At 45.1% G+C, this 21,878-nt stretch overlaps 1 protein-coding gene across 3 annotated transcripts in view; it reads left to right on the forward strand.

Moving 5' to 3' along the window:
- The window catches only part of TTC39B (tetratricopeptide repeat domain 39B), a 108,959-nt gene that overhangs the window by 19,261 nt on the left and 67,820 nt on the right, over positions 1-21,878 (forward strand). For 2 of the 3 annotated variants that reach the window (XM_058672921.1, XM_058672919.1), the window contains exon 2: positions 9,829-9,863. In XM_058672921.1, coding sequence (XP_058528904.1) covers positions 9,829-9,863 — 35 coding nt within the window. Of the gene's footprint in view, positions 1-4,745; positions 4,938-9,828; positions 9,864-21,878 lie in introns of those variants that run through there. The other variant, XM_058672920.1, reaches the window with a different exon arrangement.

The following is a 21,878-nucleotide window of genomic DNA, read 5'->3' on the forward strand; positions in this document are numbered from 1 at the left end:
CTTCATGCAGTCTTTGGTTTATATCATACACCACTGTGCACATCATTTGAATGTTCCCTCATGAGGTTATGTCCAGAACTACCATAAAGAATGTTCCTTTATGGTGCAAATGTGTTTCTTCAGTGTTAATTTTGAGTTTGACTCCTCCCTTAAGTTGCAGCTCTGTCTATATTTATAATGAAATTCAGAAAGGGAAAACTTTCCCTTGTCACAAAACTGTTGCTTTTTTTAGACACGATAATCCATGTGTGCATAGAAAGTAAAGCAACACTATCCTAGTCAACTTTTTTGTAAGAGCGACACCTGGTGGTGGCTTTGGAATTCCTCTGGCTACCCTGTACTAGGCTAGAATTGGTTGGAAATTTCAAAGCATTGCTGGGCCCTGCTTTGCCTGGTCCTGACTTTACATGAGCCAGCTCTCCAGCACCAGGTTAGTACCACAGCTTTGGCTCCAGCCTGTAGAGCCTACAGGGTCCTTTGGATGCAGACTCTCTGAATGTCAGTCTTTCCCAGAGAGTATAGTATGGCCATGGGAAGGACTTTCTTTTAGCTCTGGGAATTCAGGATTCGGAACAAGGGGCTGGCAACAAGCCCACGTCTCTGGTTTATACACAAGGATGCTGGAGCCCTCAGGGGTGGGGTGTGCTGGCCAAGTTCAGGCTGCTCCCAAGTGTACTGAGGTCCTGTGAGGTTTTGGAGAATCTGTGAGTTTAAGTCAATGGTGGTAGTGGTGGTTGTTGCTTTTGCATGGACAGCCAACTAGGTAATTACGGCCTGGATGTGAAAGAAGATGAAGCTGTTACAAGATGGGAGGAGAGAAGGCATTTTTGAGTATATTTGTGAGTTAACAATTTTGAATAAATAAGAATTTGCTATGAATTTCCTCATGTTTCTTTGCTGTTTTCAAAGAGACGTTCTAAAATTTTGGTGTGAGAAATTATTGAGAAAGAGGTGAGTGTTGTGACACAGGTGGGGTAACCCGCCACTTGGAACACTGTAGCCCTGTGTGTGAGGGCCAGCCTGAGTCCTTGCTGACCCAGCATCCTGCTGATGAGAAAACAGCAGGTGATGGCCCCCATCAACCACGTGGGAGACATGGATGGAGTACCGGGCCTTGACACTGGCCTGGCCTGGCTCTGGCTGTGGAGGGCATTTGGAGAGTAAACCAGTCTCTCTCCTCTTCATTGTTTTCCCTTGACAATACATAAGGCAGATACATTTTTTTTTTAAAGATTTTTATTTTTACTGGACAGTCAGATATACAGAGAGGAGGAGAGACAGAGAGGAAGATCTTCTCTCCTATGATTTACTTCCCAAGCGGCCACAACAGCTCGAGCTGAGCCGATCCGAAGCCAGGAGCCTGGAGCCTGTTCCAGGTCTCCCACACAGGTGCATGGTCCTAAGGCTTTGAGGCGTCCTCGAGAACATTCTCAGTTCGCAAGCAGGGAGCTGGATGGGAAGCAGGGCTGCTGGCTTTAGAGCCATTGCACATATGGGATCCTGGCGTGTGTGAGGCGAGGACTTTAGCTGCTAGGCTACTGTGTTGGGCCCACTAACACATCTTTAAATAAGAGTTTCCAGGAAGTATGTGCTCTCTGTCTGAGTGTGACCTGCTAAATCTCACACAGGACTGTGCAGCAGTGCTGGCAGGTGGAAGGAATCTCCATTGCTTACATCAGGTGAGGGAGGATCAAGGTCAAGGGTGGACACTTAGACCCAGACAGGTCCAACTTGCAAGCCCAACTCTACTGTGCTGCTTGTGTAATTCACGTCATGTGTGTGTTGATTCTCAGTGACAGGACTTGGGGAGGAGAGGCAAGCGCGTTCCACAGGCAGATATGCACCTGACTCAGCGTGTGATGCTTCCAGGGGTGTACGCTTGTGGAACAGGGAGGGAAGGGCTCGTGTCCTAATGCTGTCATGATTGCCTTGGCAGGCACCCACTGTGCCAGCAACTGGCACGCACTCTACCCCTTTGATCCTCCTTGCTGGCTACTATGGCTATCCTCTGGGCCCTGTGGGTATCACCAGTTTATGGGTGATACTACCTGAGTGAAATAGAAGGGCAGGGTGTGCAGTGGAGACACCAGAGAAGAAAAAGGTGGAGAGAAATGGGTGCATTAGAGTTCTGGGAGCTTGGCCTGAACCCTCCCTGGCTGGTAAACTAGATGTAGGCGGCAGCAGGCTTATCTGAGTTTACCTGACTCAGCTTTCTTCAAGTTCGGCGCAACCTCCTTGCCCACCAGATCTGAAGGGCCTGTGCAGACTAAAGTAAAACGTCCTGCCAAGAACATACAGCACTTCTTCAGGTTCCCCAGAATGGCAGTTACATCAAGGCCTGGGCTCCTTTCTCACCCGCACGCAAGGAGCACTGGCACGTGGGACCTTGGTTGGTAGTCACAGCCCCCCGTCGCTTCTGTGTAAGCACCCCTTGTTTCTTAGGTGCCGGACGTGGGGAGCTGTGTGACTTAGAGCTCTTCCGGGGGTGGCATGGATCACTTCCACACTATTTCATCACTTGCTCTTGTAAGCACTGTGGGGATGGACCGACTCTCCTCGGCTCCCTCCATCCCTCGTGGTGAGTTAGGTGCGCATTGGCAGACTTAGGCCGGTGGAGGATGGGATTGTGGTGCGTTCTCGCCTACCTTGGAGCCTTCCCTAAGTCCTTGGCTCTTCCTTCCTCCTCACACCCCTCTTGCAGTGAGGGAGGCCGTGTCCTTCCACTTAGTGGTCTTGTGGATATACAGAAAAGCACAGAAGGGGCCTTGCTTTTCTGACGCTGGGTCTGTTGCTGTTCGGTGGATGTTTGGGTGAATCAGTTCAAGTGTAACTCACTGATACGTAATAGTCTCTAAGTAGAAATACTTTAAATGTATTTGATCACTCACAATTCCTAAATTCATTCAAAGCAATTGTTCTCCTTCAAATATTCATTACTCTGTATTGCCACTTTTTACTGTCCTATCTGTGAGTTTTGGGTAAAAATAAAAATTTAGGAAACACAGAGTGGGCCCAGCACAATGACTCAGTGGCTAAATCCTTGCTTTACACACTCCAGGACCCCCACAGGGGCGCTGGTTCATGTGCTGGCTGCTTGACTTCCATCCAGCTTCCTGTTTGTGGCCCAAAGCCTTGGGACCCTGCGCCCGTGTGGGAGACCCGGAGGAAGCTCCTGGCTCCTGACTTTATTGGCTCAGCTCTGGCCTTTGGGGCCACTTGAAGTGAATCAGCAGATGAAAGATCTTTCTCTCTGTCATTCTGTAAATCTGACTTTCTAATAAAAGTAAATAAAAAATTTTTTTTTAAAAATCAGCACTGTAAGAGCAAGTAAAGAAATATGTAATGATACACTGGAGAGGGTGGGAAATTACTTTTTCTAAAATAATTATTTTCTATTGAAATGCAGATTTCCAGAGAGAAGGAGAAATGGAGAGAGAGCTTTCATTTGTTGTTTAACTCGTTAGATGCCCGCAGGAGCTGGAGCAGAGCTAATCCGAGGCCAGCAGCCAGAAGCTTCTTTCGGATCTCCAAGTGCGTGCAGGGCCCAAGGACTTGGATCATTCTCTGCTGCTTTCCTAGTCCATACGCAGGGAGCTGGATGGGAAGTGGAGCAGCCTGGGCTTGAACTGGCACCCATATGGGATGCCAGTGCTACAGGCAGAGGATTAGCTTGCTAAGGATTGGTCCCCTCGTATCAAGATTTCTGAGGGTCGGTTAAGGTTTTACTTGGAGCCTGACCTTTAGGGGGCGGGAGTGATATTTGCACTCCTCAGACCCAGGCTCTGGGATGCTGAAGTGGAGTTTTACTTTCGTCTTCTGAAAGCATGGGTGCTCTCCTGTGCGACAGGAAACTCCGTACGATGCAAACGATGACACCCCCAGATCGGCCTGGGGCATTTAGATATTCCAGAAGGCCATGAGCCATTCTTTGAGCTTGGCAAGTAGGTTATAGAGACTTGGATGGCAGACGTGTGCAGAGTGAAAAATTAATCCTACCGTTTGACTTCAGGACATATCTATTTAGAAGGAAAACAGGTTTCTTTGCTCAATCTTTATTGCTAAAGTCACTTCATGGCCCATAATCAAGGTTTATTTTAAATACGTTAATTTTGATTTAGAAAAAGCAACAGCTTTTTGTAACTTAAAAGCTACAATAGGCGCTTAAATACACATGTTTCTCTGGTGATTGCCAATCTAGCAGTATGCCAACCATGAACAACTGTTAGTAAATGCCAGCTATTCAGTGTTTGAGGAATCCTGGCATGTCACTGTGAAAACAGAGCAGGCATGATGGCTCAACTGGCTAATCCTCTGCCTTTAAGTGCCAGCATTTCGTTTGGGTGTCAGTTCATGTCCCAGCTGCTCCACTTCCCATCCAGTTCCCTGCTGATGGTCTGGAAAAGCAGAGGAGGGTGGCCTAAGGTCTTGGGCCCCTGTACCTGCATGGGTGACTGAGAAGAAACTCCTGGCTTTGGATCTACTCAGCTTCTAGCCATTGCAGCCATTTGGAAGGGACCCGGCAAATGGAAGATCTTTATCTCTCTCATTTTCTCTGTAAATCAGCCTTTCCAATAAAAATACATAAATCTTTTAAAATCTCCCTTGCTTGTCCCTCTTTGGCAGTGGACAAGGTACACCCCACAGGCAGGCATAGATTCTGTAACTTTGTAACATTCTCGGTATCTAGAGTTCTTGGAGTGGACGGTGCCAAGCCGTTTCATTGGCCAGTAGAATGGAATGTTGGGTGAAAGCTCCGTGGGGAGAATGTGAGTGGCACTCTCCAAGGAGCACGTGTCTACAGCCCCCCATTCAACCTTGTCACCATGGCTGGACTTGGCTAACAGACTGCCGTGGAAGGAGACACGGTCCCACTTGCTCATAGGCTCATGATGTCATCCGTATGAGAAAAAGGAAAAATGGAGGAAGAGGAAGAGGAGGTGAGAGGGTAGAGGAGCAGGAGACTCGTGGAGGGGATACAGTTTTGTTGGACTTATGGCAACTAAATTTAGTTTTCATCATGTTTTACTCCTTCCATGTTTCTTTCATGGAGTCATCTTTGCTTCATACTCCTTGTTAAAATTTGAAGATTTTATTTATGTTTATTTAATTTACTGGAAAGACAGGGGGAGAAAGTTAGTCAGCCGTTGGTCTGTTCTTTCGCTCTCAAAAGCTACAACAACCCAGGCTGAACCTAGGATCCTAGAACTCCATCTGGGTCTCCCCCATGGGTGACAGGGACCTAAATGCTAGGTCATCTGCTGCTGCTTCTCTGGGTGCTTGGAAGTGGAGTAGCTGGCACTTGAACTGGTGCTCACATGGGTTGCTGCTATTGTAGGCTAGGGCTTGACTCACTGTACCACAATGCTGGCTACTATGTTTTTTTCTGTTTGTTTTATTTTATTTTTTTTTTTTCCTTTTAAGCTGTAAAGAGGGAGGAAGGGAGAAAGAGGGAGATCTTCCATCTGCTAGTTCACTTCCTAAATGGCCACAACAGTTGAAATAACTAGTGTTACTAGTATATTATTTCTTCCTAAGGGTAAAAATGAATGTGAACATTTTTGTCATCAATATCTTCATTAAGGTTCTTAAACATTCCTTCAGATCCTGGTGTCTGTGAAGTGCACTTGAATGTATTTTTGCTACTTGGAATTAGGCGAAGTTAGCAAATTGGGAAGCAGATTGTTCGGAAAAGTGCTGCGGGTTGATGCAATGGTGCGTATGCTTTCCCTCTTCTGCTTTAGGTCAGGTCCCTGTCCCTCTGGGGGCAGTTAGGGGTCAGTCTATCCCCCCACCAAGGAGCAGGCCTTGGGTTGGGGACAGCCTTGAATCTTCGAGGTCTCCTTCCCCAGGGATCCTTCATCTAGCAGGGCAGTCAGTCCGCTTGCTAGAGTGCCCAGTGAGATGGCTCAGGCTCGGGACCTACCACCCCAGCCAAGAGTGCTCAGCCAGCCAGTCAGCCACCAGTGATTTGCTAAGAGTTGATGGTGGCACCTAAAACTTGAGACTGGGCTGTAGAGTGGATTCCAGGAGTGTATGGTGGCCCCTGATGCTTGCCAGGGCATCCAGATAAGCTCTTGAAAAGGTTTGGGACTGCTATGAGGTTATGTAGGTTTAGGAGCCAGCTAGAAGGCAATTGAAAGCACTTATCACTCCATGCACAGGGATAATAGCCTCTAACAGTTGTCTGCTCCAGAACAGGAGAGGCCAAAGCACTGGCTTTCCTCTCATCATGGCATTCAGTTTTCTGCCGACCTTCCCTTATACCGGAAGGCACCTGGGTGTTTATCTGTCCCTGTTGCCACCAGAGCACACACGGTGAACCGCTTCAGCGTTCCGGCGCATCCAGGCCACCAGGTGCGGCAATCAGCACTGGAGGGACACTGAAAGTTGATGAAGAGTACAGAGGAGCAAAGAGACTGGAGCAGAGACCAGTGAGGCTTTATGAAGAATGCATGAGGCTGCGCTTAGCAGGGGCTGTGAGAGCGAAAGAGCAGTCGGCAGCACAGGTCAAATGCGCATGCTAAGGGTCTGGAGGGAATCCCACAGACGAGGGGCTTGATGTGGCTGCAGGGGAAGATGGAGTGTGAGCCTGGAGTGGGCCCCTGGCACGACAGAGAAAGAAGGAAGTCATTGCTTTCTGGGGGTTATGATATGGCAGGCTGAGCTGTCTGTCTTCTGGCATTTCCCTCCTCCCCCACTCCCGCCACAGGTGGATTCTCCTTATCAGTCTCTAAGAAACTGGGAAACTGTGTTCATATGTTCTCACAAATCGTGTTGTCATGTTGAATGTCAACATGGACTCTCTACAAATGAGAAATATGACTCGTAAAGCTATCGAGTGAATGTATCCAGATTTTCTTTAGCCCAGCCATGAGGAGATCAGTGAAATGATAAACTGATTCAAAAGGGTCTGTGAGGAACTGGTTATTACTAAGTTTTAAAGAGAAAAGCATGTGAGATTAAGCTTTCAGACTGAAACATCAAGCTGGGTAATGTTCTATGTGGAGAAGAGCCACACTTTTTGTGGTAAGCTTTTCTACCGTGCAGGTGTCTTAAACAAGTATCTTCGCAGAGCCTGGGTGCTCAGAGTGTAAAGAGAAAAGTCGAACACCAGCAGGTTCTCCGAGAGCTCCATAACCCTCAGGGAAGACCCGTTGGAACAGGGCTGCAGGGTGACGTGGAAGTACGAGGTTGACATCATGTGCTGCTCTTCTCATCCCTCTGCTTGCCTGACTACCTCGTTTTCAAGTTTTGGGTAGTTTTTATTAATGTTTTAAAAATGCTTAGAATGTAAGGAAACCTGAGAATGAACTCCAGTTCCTTCACTCACCAGCTGTGTGATGTTGGGCAGCTAGCTCATTACCAGCTCCTGGGTCTATTTGCTACACATTGAGAAGGGCCAAGTGAGATCGCTTTTGGACTGAGGCTGGTGCATGGCAGAAACTCCATGAATCTGAATCCTTCTCTTTCCAAAGCTGAAACCCTCTGTGTTTGCTGACTGGATAAAAGGGAGCAATGTTATTTGATGTGACTGTTTTGGGAGGATAAGGATGGAGTCTTTCTTGCATAAATGGAGATATGTGTTCCTGTCCATGAAGAACTACCTTCCCAAGTTGTCCACCAAGCACCTCAGGGTTTTTGTGTTGGGGTTTGCACGGAGAGGGGGCGGTGTAGTTGCCTTCCAGGAATGCCCCACCCTGTAGCCCCTCACCTGCAAATGGTCAGTGTGAGTGCAGCCAACAGAGATGGCGCAGGTACTGTCAGCTGCTCTCCGAGCTGCACAACTGATTCTGCCTGAGCTGGGTGCTTGAGGGCAGAGTCCCTCTCCTTCACAACCCCCTTCCTCTCCCAGGAACCCGTGCATCTGCCCTTGACCATACCTGCCTCCCAGAGTATGATGTAATATGGATTCATAGGTCAGGAGCCCCAGATTTTGAATTCAGTGCTGCCACTGCTTAGCTTGGTTTCTTGTTTTCAGTCTAAACACCCTTTCTTGCTGGACATAAAGTCCAGTAAAGCTACATGTTGACTGGTATAGTCACACAAGAGGGAAGTTCTCTCGCTTTCCTTATGTCTGTGTCATAACTCTCAATGAAATGTGATAATCATCGCCATGATGATCTGTTTCATTCATTCATTAGGCAACAAGGATTTATTGAACAACATTCCCATGGCAAGCCCTGATGATTTGTGTATATGTGTGTAATCAGTAAGAGTCCTGCTCTGAAGGAAACAAACAGTAACTAAGTAAACAAGGAAGATGACTTGGTTATGTTAAATATTATGGAAGAGAATAACCCAGATGATGGGCACTCTAAGTAAGCTACTACCCTTAGCTTTTTTAGCTAGAGTGATCCAAGAGATGAGGAGTCAGCTGCAAAAAGAGTTGAGTGAAGAGCATTCGGAGGAAGGGAATGGTGCAGAGAGGAGAAGATTGAACATGGAAAAAACAACCTGTGGCTGAACTTGAATGGGCCAAGGGCAGAGATGTGGTCAGAAGTAGTGAGACTGATTAAGGGTTCTAGAAAGCATGGGAAGCATTGGTCTTATCTTAGTGCAATGAGTAGTTTAGAGTACTAGAATGGTGTGTGCTTACTAAAAGAAGGGAAAGAGAATACATCTAACTGGTGAAGAATTGAATGGAGAGTGTAAAGCTCTGGGAATAGGGACACCAGTGAGGTAGCCATTAGAGTTCCTAGTGGCTTAGGCTAAAGTGATAAGAAGGGGCTTCAAAAGCTCATGGAACCCTGGAAAAATAAGTTTATTTGGTGCAAAAATAATTGGAGATCCATGTATAGCTTTTCCATTAAATGACTATTATGTTTTTATTTCTTTACTTAAGGCATGCTATTTATTTGAAAGGCAAAGACAGAAAGATGAAGAGCTGCTACCCAGTGTCACTCCTCAGAGGCCTGGAACATCCTGTGCTGGGCCAGGCTGAGGCTAGGAGCTGGGCGCTCCATCCAGGTCTCCCATGAGGGTGCAGGAATCCAGTCACTTGAGTTGTTACTGAATGCCTCCCAGGATGCTCCGCAGTGGGGAGTTGGAGTCAGGAGCAGAGCTAGGATGTGGAATGTTAGCCAGTCTTTACTGCTAAGCCAAACCCAGCTCCCATAATTTTCCAAAGTACACATTGCCATAGACTTCTTGAAGATATCATAATATGTACGCATCTCAACATATCTGCACCGGAGTTGACTTGTTTTCAAGTGCTGGTTCCACAAACATTTGGAAGTACCCTTGCTGTGGAGAGAGGGGCTGCTTTGAGCATTAGGCTGGTTTATGGTGGAACCTAGATGCCTGGATGGGGAACTTCACTTTGGTTTTTCCAGGAGCTGTCATGTCTGTGAGTGTGTGTGTGTGTGTGGGGGAAGTAATGGATGGTCACTATGAATGCGTGTGGAATGTGTGTGCATTCTCTTGTTGCTTTTTAATAGGCTGATTGGCATGGAGGGCGGGGAGTTTAGTTACATGTGAAATGGAATTCAGAGGATACTCAGTTGGCTAGTCATGGAGAGGGAGAAGACTAAGCTGAGCAAATCCTATAGCTTATTTGTTTTATTCTCTATGAATAATGAATGGATGAGGTGGGGGGGGGGAGGAGGATGACTGCATCGAAGAAGTTCCAGTGTCTTCAGATGGGTCCAGTTTTTTTTAAACAAAGAACCAAGCCTCACTTCCATTCACATGCTTGATTCCTCTGAAAGCAGTCCTGTTAGTGGAGCTGTGGCTTTGCTGACCATCTGAGCAGGCACACACAGCCATTTTTCACTTATGTGTTGGGTTCGTGATTCTGGAGGAATTCACTGTGTTTTTTATTCTCCCTAGGACATCTTTGAAGATGCCTTGGAAACCATCTCTATGTAAGTAACAACAATAATAAAAAGTATATAGGAGGGAAAAAGTTATGGTTCTCATATTATCCAGTCTGAATCTTTCATTATAATCTTAAGGGATCTTATTTTTTGTGTGGAGTAAAGATGTGATTATGCGTAAGAAAGGATATATCTAACATTAATTTCAAATACATGTTTGGGTACTTTTTTCTTATGGTATTAAGTTAAAGGAAAATATTTCCCAGCAATTGTTTATAGCTAACACTTTTAATGAATGCCTGCATTTTAACCTGGTTAGCCTTGTAATGTAAATGTTTGCATTTGACTTACACTTTTGACTTTTACTGTAAGCCTTTGTTTTGGTAGTAGTTTTAAACGGCTAAACTGGATTACATGGAATCCTAATTTTCTGCTTTGCCATTGCTGGCATCTGGGTTGTTACTGGATTACTAAGTTAAAACTAAGTAATAAATATTGTCGGTTATAGAATCTTACTATCTTTTTAAATTATCTAAGAAGGTTAGCATCACAAATGAAGGATCATTGGACTAAGAGGAATAAATATGCTCTAAATTGCTATTTCTCTTTCTGTTAAAATGACATGTGTTGTTTCATCTCCAAATTTCAATGTTTATATTGCTGAATGTTTGATTACAAAACTTAGTGTGATTATGACTTAATAAAAGAAGCAGCCACATTTTTGTTTTGAAATAATTTCAAATTTACAGAATTACAGTGAAGTTAGAACAGAGTTGCTGTATATCAGAGTGCTGTGGCATATAAAACTAGGCCTCCACCTGCAGGGCCGGCTTCCCATATGGATGCCAGTTCATGTCCATTTCTGATCCATCTTCCTGCCTGTGGCCTGAGAAAGCAGCAGAAGGTGACTCAAGTCCTTGGACACCTGTACCACATAGGAGACCTGGAAGAATCTCCTGGCTGTTGGCTTTGGACTGGTGCAGCCCTGGCCAGTGAACCAGTGGGTGGAAGATCTGTCTCTTTCTTTCTGTGTCTCTGCTCTCTGTAACTCTGCTTTTCAAATAAAATAAATCTTTACAGAAGTTAGCAAGGCATATTTGTCACAAAGCATGATCCAATATGAATACATTGTTCTTCACTGTAGTCCTTTTGTTTTTCGGATTTCTTGTTGTTAAAAAGATCTATTTATTTGAAAGGGCTATAGAGAGTGAGCAATTGACAGAGAGAGGGAAATGGCTAGGGCTGGGCCGTGCTGAAGCTGGGACACTGGACCTCTGCCTGGATCTCTAGCATGGCCATGGGGGCTCAAGCACGTGCGTCTACTGCTATTGCTTTCCCAGGTACATCAGCAGGAAGCTGGGTCTGAGGTGAAACAGATGGGACCAGTGCGCAAAAGGATGCCGTCATTGTAGGCATAGGCTTAATTGGCTGTGCCATGTGACCAGCCCCTCAGGTTTCTTTAGTTTTTGCCTAGTGTCCTTTTTCTATCCCAGGACTTCCCCAAGGGTGTTATGTTTGCCTAGCCCTCCTTTACTGGGAGTTTCTCAGACTTCCCTTGATTTTGATGGCCTTGACAGTTCCAAGGAGTCCTGACCTGACTAGTTATTTAGTGGAGATTCCCTCGGTTGGGATTTGTTGGTTTTCTTCACTCATTATTTGACTTAAGTCCTAAAATGTTGGGAGATGACCCCTGGTATGAAGGGACAGTTTCATCGTATCTTGGGCATGCACGTTCGTGTGTTATGTGGTATGTATGTGGGTGTGTGTGTGTGTGTGTGTGTGTGTGTGTGTGTGTGTGTGTGATGCTAGTTTCTCTACCATAAATTGACTCTTCTCTCTTTTCATACTGAACCCTTTGGAAGAGGATTTGTTCATGGGTGTGATAGGGGGTATTTGTATCTATATCTGTCCATCTAGCTACAGGGAGAGTTTTCAACTAGGGTGCCTGGCTCCTAATTTCTCATCCAGGAAAGGCCAAAGGAACTGGAATTTCTGTCCTCCAAGGCAGGCCTCAGAGTCCCTCATCTGTCCTGGCATTGACCATGAAACAGGTCTCTACAAGGTCAGCAGAGGTCCTCCCTGCGTGCAAGAGGAAAGTATGCTGTGCAGAGAGGCCAAGAAGAATGCAGTCCAGCTTTGCTGGGCTTCCCTGCTCAGTCTGTTGGCCCTGGATCGTGGCTTCTATATCCAGTCTTTTCTACTCGGTTGCTTGTGCCTCAGTCATGCTATGTGATAAAGTCCCTATAAAAGCCTGGAAGGACAGGCTGAGCACATGGAGGTAGGTTCCTGGAGGAGCGGAGACAGAGAGAGCGTGGAAACTCTCAGCCCTGCTTGCCTGCCTGCCTGCCCTGGGCATCTCTTTATGTGTCATTGGTACTAGCCTGTATCATGTATGTATATAATACACCAGCTATATGCATATTAGATATCATATGGAATTGTAAAGATGAGTTCTATGCCAGGCCTGACTATTTCCTGAGTTCTGTGAACCACTTGGGAATTAGTGAGACCCCAGGAGGGAGATGGGGAAATCCCCATTTATATCTGCCTGAAGTTGAGTAAGAGAAGGCCATCGTGGGGACTGCACCCTCCACCTCTGGGATCTGCTGTCATCTCCAAGTAGACAGCAGCAGGGCTGGCTTGATTAAAGGACCCCCGACTGGTATCCACTGCAGAGCTAACGACTGGTGGGTTAAGGAGGAGGTGAACCCTCACCTCTTGGTTGGGTCACAGAAATCTCCTGTGTTGATTGATGTGGTGTGAAAGGAAATTCAGATTGTATCTTCTATGTTCCATGTGACTTAAAAATCACCTTAAAAATAACATTTATTTATTTTTCAGAAAGACAGCGAGAGGAGAAACAGAGAGTGAGAGAGTATCTTTCATCTGTTGGTTCACTCCCCAAACAGCAGCAATAGCTGGAGCCGCTGATCCAAAGCCAGGAACCAGGAGTTTGTTTTGAGTCTCATATTAGTGTGAAGGTGCCCATGGACTTTGGCCTGTCTCTGCTGTTTTTTCCAGGTCACAAACAGGCTGCTGGATTGGAAATGGAGCCTTCAAGACGTGAACTGGTACCATATGGGATACCGGCACTGCAGGCAGGGGCTTAGCATGCAGCGATGCTGCACCAGCCCCCAAATAATTTTTTGCTTTTAATGACTTACTTTATTTTAAATGCAGAGTGGCAGGGAAACAGAGATCTTGTTCCACTAGGTCACCTCCCCAGTGACTGTGATAGCCAGGGCTGGGCTAGGCTGAAATTAGGAGACCAGAACTCTGGGTCTTCTATGTCATTGGTGGGGCACAAACCCTTGAACCATCTCCTGCGGCTTTTTCCAGGCACTTTAGCAGGATGCTAGATTGGAAATGAAGCAGTTGGAACTTGCACAGTTTCCTGCGTGGGATGCCAGCATTGCTGATGGCAGCTTTATCCACCATGCCACTACATGGGAAACAACAACAACAAAAATCTCCCCTTTCCCTAGGAGCAAGAAGAAAGAGCAAATTTGGAACCAATGAATTCACCCAATTTTCCCTAAACCTCAATCCTTCCCACCATGAACAGACATGTAATCACTATTAGAAATAAAATTAAAAAAAAGATTAGTTATAGCCATGTGGAAAGATTAAAGATTAAAGACTAAATAAAGATTTTAAAAAAGATTAGTTATAGCCATACTATTGCAGCTCCTCCCTGGGCACTGGCAGGAACTGAGCTAGGGTAGTAATGGGAGGTGGCCATCCGTGCGATGATGAAAAGGGATCAGGCTGTGGGGTCAGTGATTAGCATTCACCAGCAGAGAGCCTGCTTACCCCAGCTGGGCGCTAGCCTACCACACATTGGAAGGAGACTTGGTCCCTACAGAGGAACCATGTTTGACCTGCTGACTGGTGGGATTGAGGCAGGACACATTAGCACTCACATCTCTCCTGACCTACACTGGTTGTGTTATATTGGCAATCACTTTACTTTTGGGACCTCTGAAAGGCACCACAAGCAATTTCCAGAATCTATTAGTTTTTAAAAATTCATATCGTACAATAAAGCAGAACAAACCAAAACCCTTGAACCTGACTCACCTGAAACTGATTTAGTTCTGTCTCTCATACTAGCCCCTAAACCCTCTACCTAGTCCAACGTCATTGGCCAAGCATGAGAGGAAATTTATGTATGATGCCTCTGTTGCTGAACAGTAAGTTCATTGATGTAACAATCCTCTCTGTTTGGGTCTCCTTTTTTGGTCCTTTGATCTGTTTATCTGTACTTGCACAGAATCACTCTTCGGCGCAACAGTTAATAGTGTGAATGGCTCTCAGAAAAGCAGTGTCAAAAAGTGGCTCCTGTGATGGAGAGTTTTTGATTCATGCCTCTTGTAAGTTCCTTTCTGTCCTTATCTTTTTTTTAAGATTTATTTTATTTTCATTGGAAAGTTAGATATACAGAGAGGCGGTGAGACAGAGAGGAAGATCTTCCGTCTGATGATTCACTCCCCACTTGGCCACAGTGGCTGGAGCTGCACTGATCCAAAGCCAGGAACCAGCAGCTTCTGGGTCTCCCACATGGGTGCAGGGTCCCAAGGCTTTGGGCCATCCTCTACTGCTTTCCCAGACCACAAGCAGGGAGTTGGATGGGGAGCAGGGCTGCCGAGATTAGAACTGGCACCTATATGGGATCCTGGAAGTTGCAAGGCAAGGACTTTAGCCGCTAGGCCACCATGCCAGGCCCCTTTCTGTCGTCTTAAAATGAGGACTTCTGGAAGCCCAATGTTCTCCTTTATTTTACTGTCAGCCATGTTGAAGCTATCATGCTGAAAACAATAACTTCTTAACACTACCTCCATTTTTTTATTGTTTATAATTTTGCCTCCATTGCATTTTTAGCTTCTTTTTTTTCCTTTTTCGTTTTTTAAAGACTTGTTTTTATTGGAAAGGTAGATCAGATTTACACAGAGAAATAGTCAGAGGAAGATCTTCCATCTTCTGGTTCACTCCCCGAATGGCTGCAATGGCCAGAGCTGACCTGATCCAAAGCCATGTGCCAGGAGCTGCTTCTGAGTCTCCCATACAGGTGCAGGGTCCCAATGCTTTGGGCCATCCTCCTCTGCTTTCCCAGGTCACAAACAGGGAGCTGGATGGGAAGTGAAGCAGCTAAGATATGAATTGATGCCCTTATGGGATCCTGGTGCATGCAAAGTGAGGATTTAGCCTCTGAGTCATTGTTGTGGGACCTGGTGATCATGCTTCTAATGCATGAACTCTTGTGGGGCCACATGCAGGCTCTGTCCATGCTCTAAATATGTTGCCCTTTGCTTGTCGTGTAATCTTCCATGCAGAGTCTACTTACAACTGATGATCCCATTCTAATCATTGTCTGGACTTTGGCCTAACTTTGACATACTGAGTTCTAGGAGGTATAATGACAAAGGGTGCTTTTAGAACCTAGTTTTTTTGATTATGGTAAAAAAATTGGCAGTGAAAGAAGAAATTCAGTATTTCACGCAGCTGTGGAACTCCAAAGCACAGCAAAGTGATGTCAGTTTGCTGGGATGCACATAACCCATGTGCCTTCCTGGAAGACAGGACTAGACTTCACAGTTAGGCTTGAGCTCTATCCCAGCCTTCCACCTGCTGCCTGGGACCAGTTTCTCTGAGTTTCTATTTGCTCATCTTCTCATAGGTTTCTGGGAAGAATTAAATGACTTTTAATGTAATAACAGGACCATAATGCATGTAGTAAATGCTCGCCAAAACTTGCTGTTTTGCCTTTACTTTCCTATTGGTCTGGATTCTCCCACAGTCTGGGTTCTCCAGGGAAACAGAGCCAACAGGAGAGGTATATGTCAATATATTTCTCTGTGAAAGATTTACAATCGGAAATCACAACCTGATTGTGGAGCCGAGGAGTCTCTAGTGCTGTGGTTGGCTAGCTGGGAGACCCTGGAAAGCTGAGGAGTGGGGAGGCTCTAGTTCACGTTGAAGATTCAGGAGCCAGAAGAGACCATGGTGCAGTTTTTTGAATCCGAGTTCAAAGGCAGGAAAAGGCTGATTCCCGTCTCTGACATGGCAGGGAGGATGGGGAAAGCCTGCTTGGCTCTTCCCTCTGTTGCCTAGTGTAGGGTGAGGCATCCCCATGCTTACATCTTGCACGTTCCTGAACCTTTAAGAGATTAAATGTTTCAGAAGCAATGTGTTATTCAGTGCTCTTCTCTGATTACAAATACATACTTGGTGAAAAATTCTTTCGTTGTTTTTGTGTGAACTCATCTTGTCCTAACTCCATGCACTGCCAGTAGTTCCTTCTTATTTTCTTTTAATTACTGCTTCCAAAGTATTTCTTTTGTGGTCCAATTTAGCTGCTAAATTCACTAGACTTCTTTTCCCTTCTGCTGATTGAGTGACACATTCTGGTTTTATGTTTCTAATGGAGACTGAGAACCAAAGAAGGTCTTAAATTGTTTCTACAAAAGAACTTATTTCTTATTTTGCTTTTCTGCTTAATGGATTTACCACATGGACATTAAGTTTCCCTACTTCTGGATCTCTGTGGCAATCACTGTTACTTTCACTTAGTGAACTATGTGGGAAATTACTCATTTTGCAAACTGGATGATCATACAAAAATCTCCACCATTTAAAACTGGAGGAAAAACTAGAGGTTCAAAAAAGTGTGTGACCCATGGACCACGCCTTTGGTTGGGACTGGCGTTTGGGGCAGTGGTGAAGAAGCTTCTTGGGATACCCACAGCCCATGATGAAAGCGTGACAATGTCCGAGTCCTGGCCTGCTTCCTGTCTCACCTTCCCGCTAATGCCCTGCCTGAGATAGCAGGTGATGGCTGAGGAAGCTGGATCCTTGTCATCTGTGTGGGAGAGCTGGCTGTTGCGGGCCCTTGGAGAGTAAACCATTGCATGGAAGATCTCTGTTGATCTGTATCATTTCTCTTTCTGCTTCTTTGTCTTTCCAATAACAAGTAGTTCTTTTTATCATGACATGCTTGGCTTGATGAGGGGCCTCTTAGAAAGGGGTTGTAAATTAGACCCATCTTAGGATTTGTAGAAGCCTGCCATAAGTAGTATCTAGATCAGCGCCTATGTAATGCCTTGCTTCCTGATTGAACAGCTCGGTGGTGGCTGGCACTGCTTGGTACTCTGATGCCAAGGGAACCTCCTTGTCAGCATTTGTGCCACAGTGGCGGTTTCTGAGCATGTGGTTGTGTCATGAAGTCTGCTCGTGGACAAACAGTACAAAGAAGTGTGAAGAATAGACTGCTTTAAGAGTCCCTAATGAGAACTATCTTCTTGATGGGGGATAAAAGTCAATGGAATTTTGGGAGGTCTTAAGGGTTAGGGAATTTCAGTGGGTTGAGCTGGTGCAAATATTCAAAGGCGAGGAACAATGGCCAGGGTGCAGGGTGTGCCTCATGGGGCCTTGCAAACCAGCGAATTGGGTTAGGGGGACTTCCCGTCCTTGTCTAGTTTGGAGAATGGACTAGTTATTTGGAATCAGTGTGATGTGGTGTTTTTGTTTTGTTTGTTTGTTTTTGATGAACTTCTTTCTCATAAAACCTTTAATAGGTAATGAGACAACAAATCTCTAACCTGGGAGACTTAGCTGAGTACTAGATAACCAGGATTTTCTTTCTAGGGTAGTGTATAGATAGGAGTCTGGGGAGACAGATCAAACGTAGGCTTAAGAGCTATTAGAACAGATGCAAATTTAATGTGTGCTCAGCAGTGTTGTCTCACATTTCAGAGCATCTCATTATGGCCTTGAATTTATCCTTACATAGAAGTTCTGAAGTGTTTAATGGAGTCCTGAGGCAGTGTGATTGCAGAGGAGACAAATGTGTTTATGTGCGGGAACTGCTGTGAATTTGTAGACTTGTAGAAGGTGAGTTAGGTAGACATTTTTAGCCAGGAGATTAGATGGAAATAAAAATGTTTTGTAATGTAGCATTTCTCTGGGGGCTTTTTCTTTCTTTACACTTTTCTTTAGAAGCATCAATTGTGTATTGGAAAGAGGGCTTTGGGGGCCAGTTCCCCCCCCCCCGCCTTTGTTATCAATTAGATCAGCAGTGATGATGAAATGATTTTGTTTGGGGATTAAAAGTGAATACTAGTGAATGTTAGCTGGAAAGAATCTAATTAAGAGTCCAGCGGCGTGGCCTAGCGGCTAAAGTCCTCGCCTTGAAAGCCCCGGGATCCCATATGGGCGCCGGTTCTAATCCCGGCAGCTCCACTTCCCATCCAGCTCCCTGCTTGTGGCCTGGGAAAGCAGTTGAGGACGGCCCAATGCATTGGGACACTGCACCCGCGTGGGAGACCCGGAGGGGGTTCCAGGTTCCCGGCTTCGGATCGGCGCGCATCGGCCCGTTGCGGCTCACTTGGGGAGTGAATCATCGGACGGAAGATCTTCCTCTCTGTCTCTCCTCTGTATATATCTGGCTGTAATAAAATGAATAAATCTTAAAAAAAAAAAAAGTGAATACTAGTGAATGTTAGCTGGAAAGAATCTAATTAAGGGTCCAGCGGCGTGGCCTAGCGGCTTAAGTCCTCGCCTTGAATGTCCCGGGATCCCATATGGGCGCCGGTTCTAATCCCGGCAGCTCTACTTTCCATCCAGCTCCCTGCTTGTGGCCTGGGAAAGCAGTTGAGGATGGCCCAATGCATTGGGACCCTGCACCCGCGTGGGAGACCCGGAAGAGGTTCCTGGTTCCCGGCATCGGATTGGCACAGCACCGGCCCTTGCGGCTCACTTGGGGAGTGAATCATCGGATGGAAGATCTTCCTCTCTGTCTCTCCTCCTCTGTGTATATCTGACTTTGTAATAAAATAAATAAATCTTTAAAAAACAAACAAACAAACAAAAAAAGAATCTAATTAAAATTTTTCTTCCTAGTGGTTAAATGATAAACAGTCAGAACCAAGCTGCATTGAATATATTTTTATTTCTTTCTCACTTTTTTTTTTTTTTTTTTGGCCATAACTTGCTCCAGGCTATCATCAGTGTTTTTGTGGTCTGGAGAGAGACGTGTTTCCCTCCCTTAACCTGATTTTCTACTTTTGTGAGAGAAAGTGAACGAGTATGCTCACCTGCTGCTCTACTCCCCAGATGCCCACAGCGCACCTGGGCTGGGGTCAGGCACTCAGAATGCAATCAGAGCCTCCCATGTGGGTGACAGGAACCCAGTCACTTGAACTGTCACTGCTGCCTGTCAGGCTCTCCTTTGGTGGAAGCTGGAGCGAGGAGCCAGAGGACCCAGGAATTGGATGCACCCAGGCCCTCCGATGGAAGAAGGGGGTGTCTTTTTAAAAAATATTTATTTATTTTAATTGCAGAGTCAGATATACAGAGAGGAGGAGAGTCAGAGAGGAATAGCTTCCGTCTGTTGATTCATTCCTCGGGTGGCCGCAACGGCCAGAGCTGAGCTGATTGTTAATTGGAAAGTCAAAGTTACAGAGAGGAAAGTAAAGAGAGGAAGAGTTCTTCCATGTGCTTGTTCACTCCCTAGATGACTATTGCTTGGAACTGGGCCAGATTGAAGCCAGCATCCAGGAGCTTCATACGGATTTCCTGTGTGGTGACAAGGGCCCGGGTACTTGGACCTTCTCCTGCTGTTTGCCCAGGCACATTAGCAGGGAGTTGGATCAGAAGTGGAGCAACCGGAACTTGAACCAGTGTCCACACTGCATTGCAGGCGGTGGCTTGACCTGCTTCTCCACAACACCAGTCTAATCCCCCAGCTTTCCTAACCATGCTGACAGTATTTTTATTGCATCTAACATGCCACTGATATTGTTATCTAATGTATCACTAAGAAAGGAAAACAGCAGTGGAGAATTTTATAGAAGAACTGGCATAAGGGAATAAAACTGTCATATAGAAAGACATTGTAAGGAAGCACATGCATTCCAACTTTGGTATAAGTGGGAGGGAATTTTAAAAAACCCTGCCCGTGAGATTCTCTGCCATGAGGACTAAAATCAGCTCTATTGCAGTATTAATTTATGACCCATTATTGTTCTGATTTAAGAGTACATTGGGATAAATATCTGCACAGTTATGCAACCATCACCACCTCTAATTCTAAAACATTTTTTGCAACCTGCAAAAGTAGCCTGTACTGCTGTACTGTCCCTCCCATCAATCTCCCACCCCAGCCCAAGGTAGCCACTAAGTAAACCTATCTCTGTAGGCATTGAACGAAAACAGAGTCATCTTACCTGTGTTATGTGTTTGAGGCTCCCACACATTGTAGCATGGGTCTGGCCCATGAATGAGCTTCAGTTGTATGACTTTGCTACTTTTGGTTTACCTAAGCTCATGGACATCTGCAGTGCACCCAGTTTTTGTGGTCATGAATAACGCTGCTTTGGACAATGGTGTGCAGTCTTTGTGTGAATGCATGTATAAAATCCTCTGGCATATTTGTCTAGAAGTAGAGTGGATGGGTTCTATGATGAAGCAGTGTTTGGCATTTTTACACTCTTAAGAAAAGGCACATTAGCAGGGAGCTGGGTCAGAAGTAGAGCAGCTGAGATTGAACCAGTGCCCATATGAAATCCTGGCAATGCAGGTGGTGGCTTTCCCTACATAGTCTCATGACTGCATGAGACTATGCATTTTTTAATGATTTATTTTATTTTTATTGGAAAGTCAGATGTACAGAGAGGAGAGACAGGAATATCTTCCGTCCATTGATTTATTCCCCAAGCAGCTGCAATGGCTGGAGCTGAGCCAATCTAAAGCCGGGAGCCTCTTGCAGGGTCCCAAGGTTTTGGGCTGTTCTTGACTGCTTTCCCAGGACACAAGCAGGGAGCTGAATGGGAAGTAGAGCAGCCAGGACATGAACTGGTGCCCATAAGGAATCCTTGCACGGGCAAGGCCAAGACTTTAGCTGCTAGGCTACCATGCCAGGCCTGAGACTACACATTTTTGACCCAGCTTCCTGCTAGTATATTCCTGGAAGCCAATAGTTAATGGCTCAGGTACTTAGGGACCTGCCACACTTTTTTTAAAAAAAATTTTATTCTTATTGGAAAGGCAGATCCACAGAGAGAAGGAGATACAGAAAGGAAGAGAAAAAAGATCTTCCATCTGCTGGTTCACTCCCAAGTAGCTACAACAGCCAGAGCTGAGCCAGTCCAAAACCAGGAGCTAGGAGCTTCTTCTGGGTCTCCCACATGGATACGGGGTCCAATGCTTTGGGCCGTCCTTGACCGCTTTCCCAGGCCACAAGTAGGGAGCTGGATGGGAAGTGGTGCAGGCGGGATACAAAATGGCACCCATATGGGATCCCATTGGATGCAAGGTGATGATTTAGTCATTGAGCCATTGTGCCTGGCTCTAATTATAAGTTTTTTGGTTTTGATATTTTGGAAGCTAGGAACGTTTTCTGCAAGTATAACTTTACTTTTATACACTGAAAAAAGCATAATTTTCAAATAATTATTCATATTAAATCTCATTAAGAGATTATTTGCCATTTGAAAGATGTGACCTCCATTTAAAATACACTGTGTCTACAATGTGTAGTTTGCTTTAGTTAACATAATCCTGTGCAGTCACCATGAGAAAACTGATTTCATGATAGGTTATTTAAAGCACATATATTGAAAGAGCATTTTCAGTGTTTTAGCACAATTATTTAAATACGTAAGGGAATTCTGTATTTTCAGGAGAATGTATTTGCTAAAAAATCATAGAGAAGACCTTTCAAATTATTTTTTTATAAGAAAAACTAATATCATGTGATATATGGCTTTAACCTGTAAAATAATTTCTTTGAAAATATATTGTAAAATTGCAAAATCTGATTATTTCAATACAAGGGTATATTGAGATAATTCTGTATTATTTGGCAAGGTAAGTATGCTTTAAGCAAAGCACTAACAGGAAAGGTTATAATTTTGATTTTATAACAAAACTCTCATAAGTTCATTTAAAAGATAATTCACTGGAAAAACAGTTGACCATTTATGAAAAAGAGTTAACATAAAAAAAAACAGGTCAGGAAAGAGAACAAACACTTGGATGGGAAAATTTGCATAAGGACATGAGTAA

Source organism: Ochotona princeps, chromosome 14, assembly GCF_030435755.1.
Source record: "Ochotona princeps isolate mOchPri1 chromosome 14, mOchPri1.hap1, whole genome shotgun sequence".
Lineage (NCBI taxonomy): Eukaryota > Metazoa > Chordata > Mammalia > Lagomorpha > Ochotonidae > Ochotona > Ochotona princeps.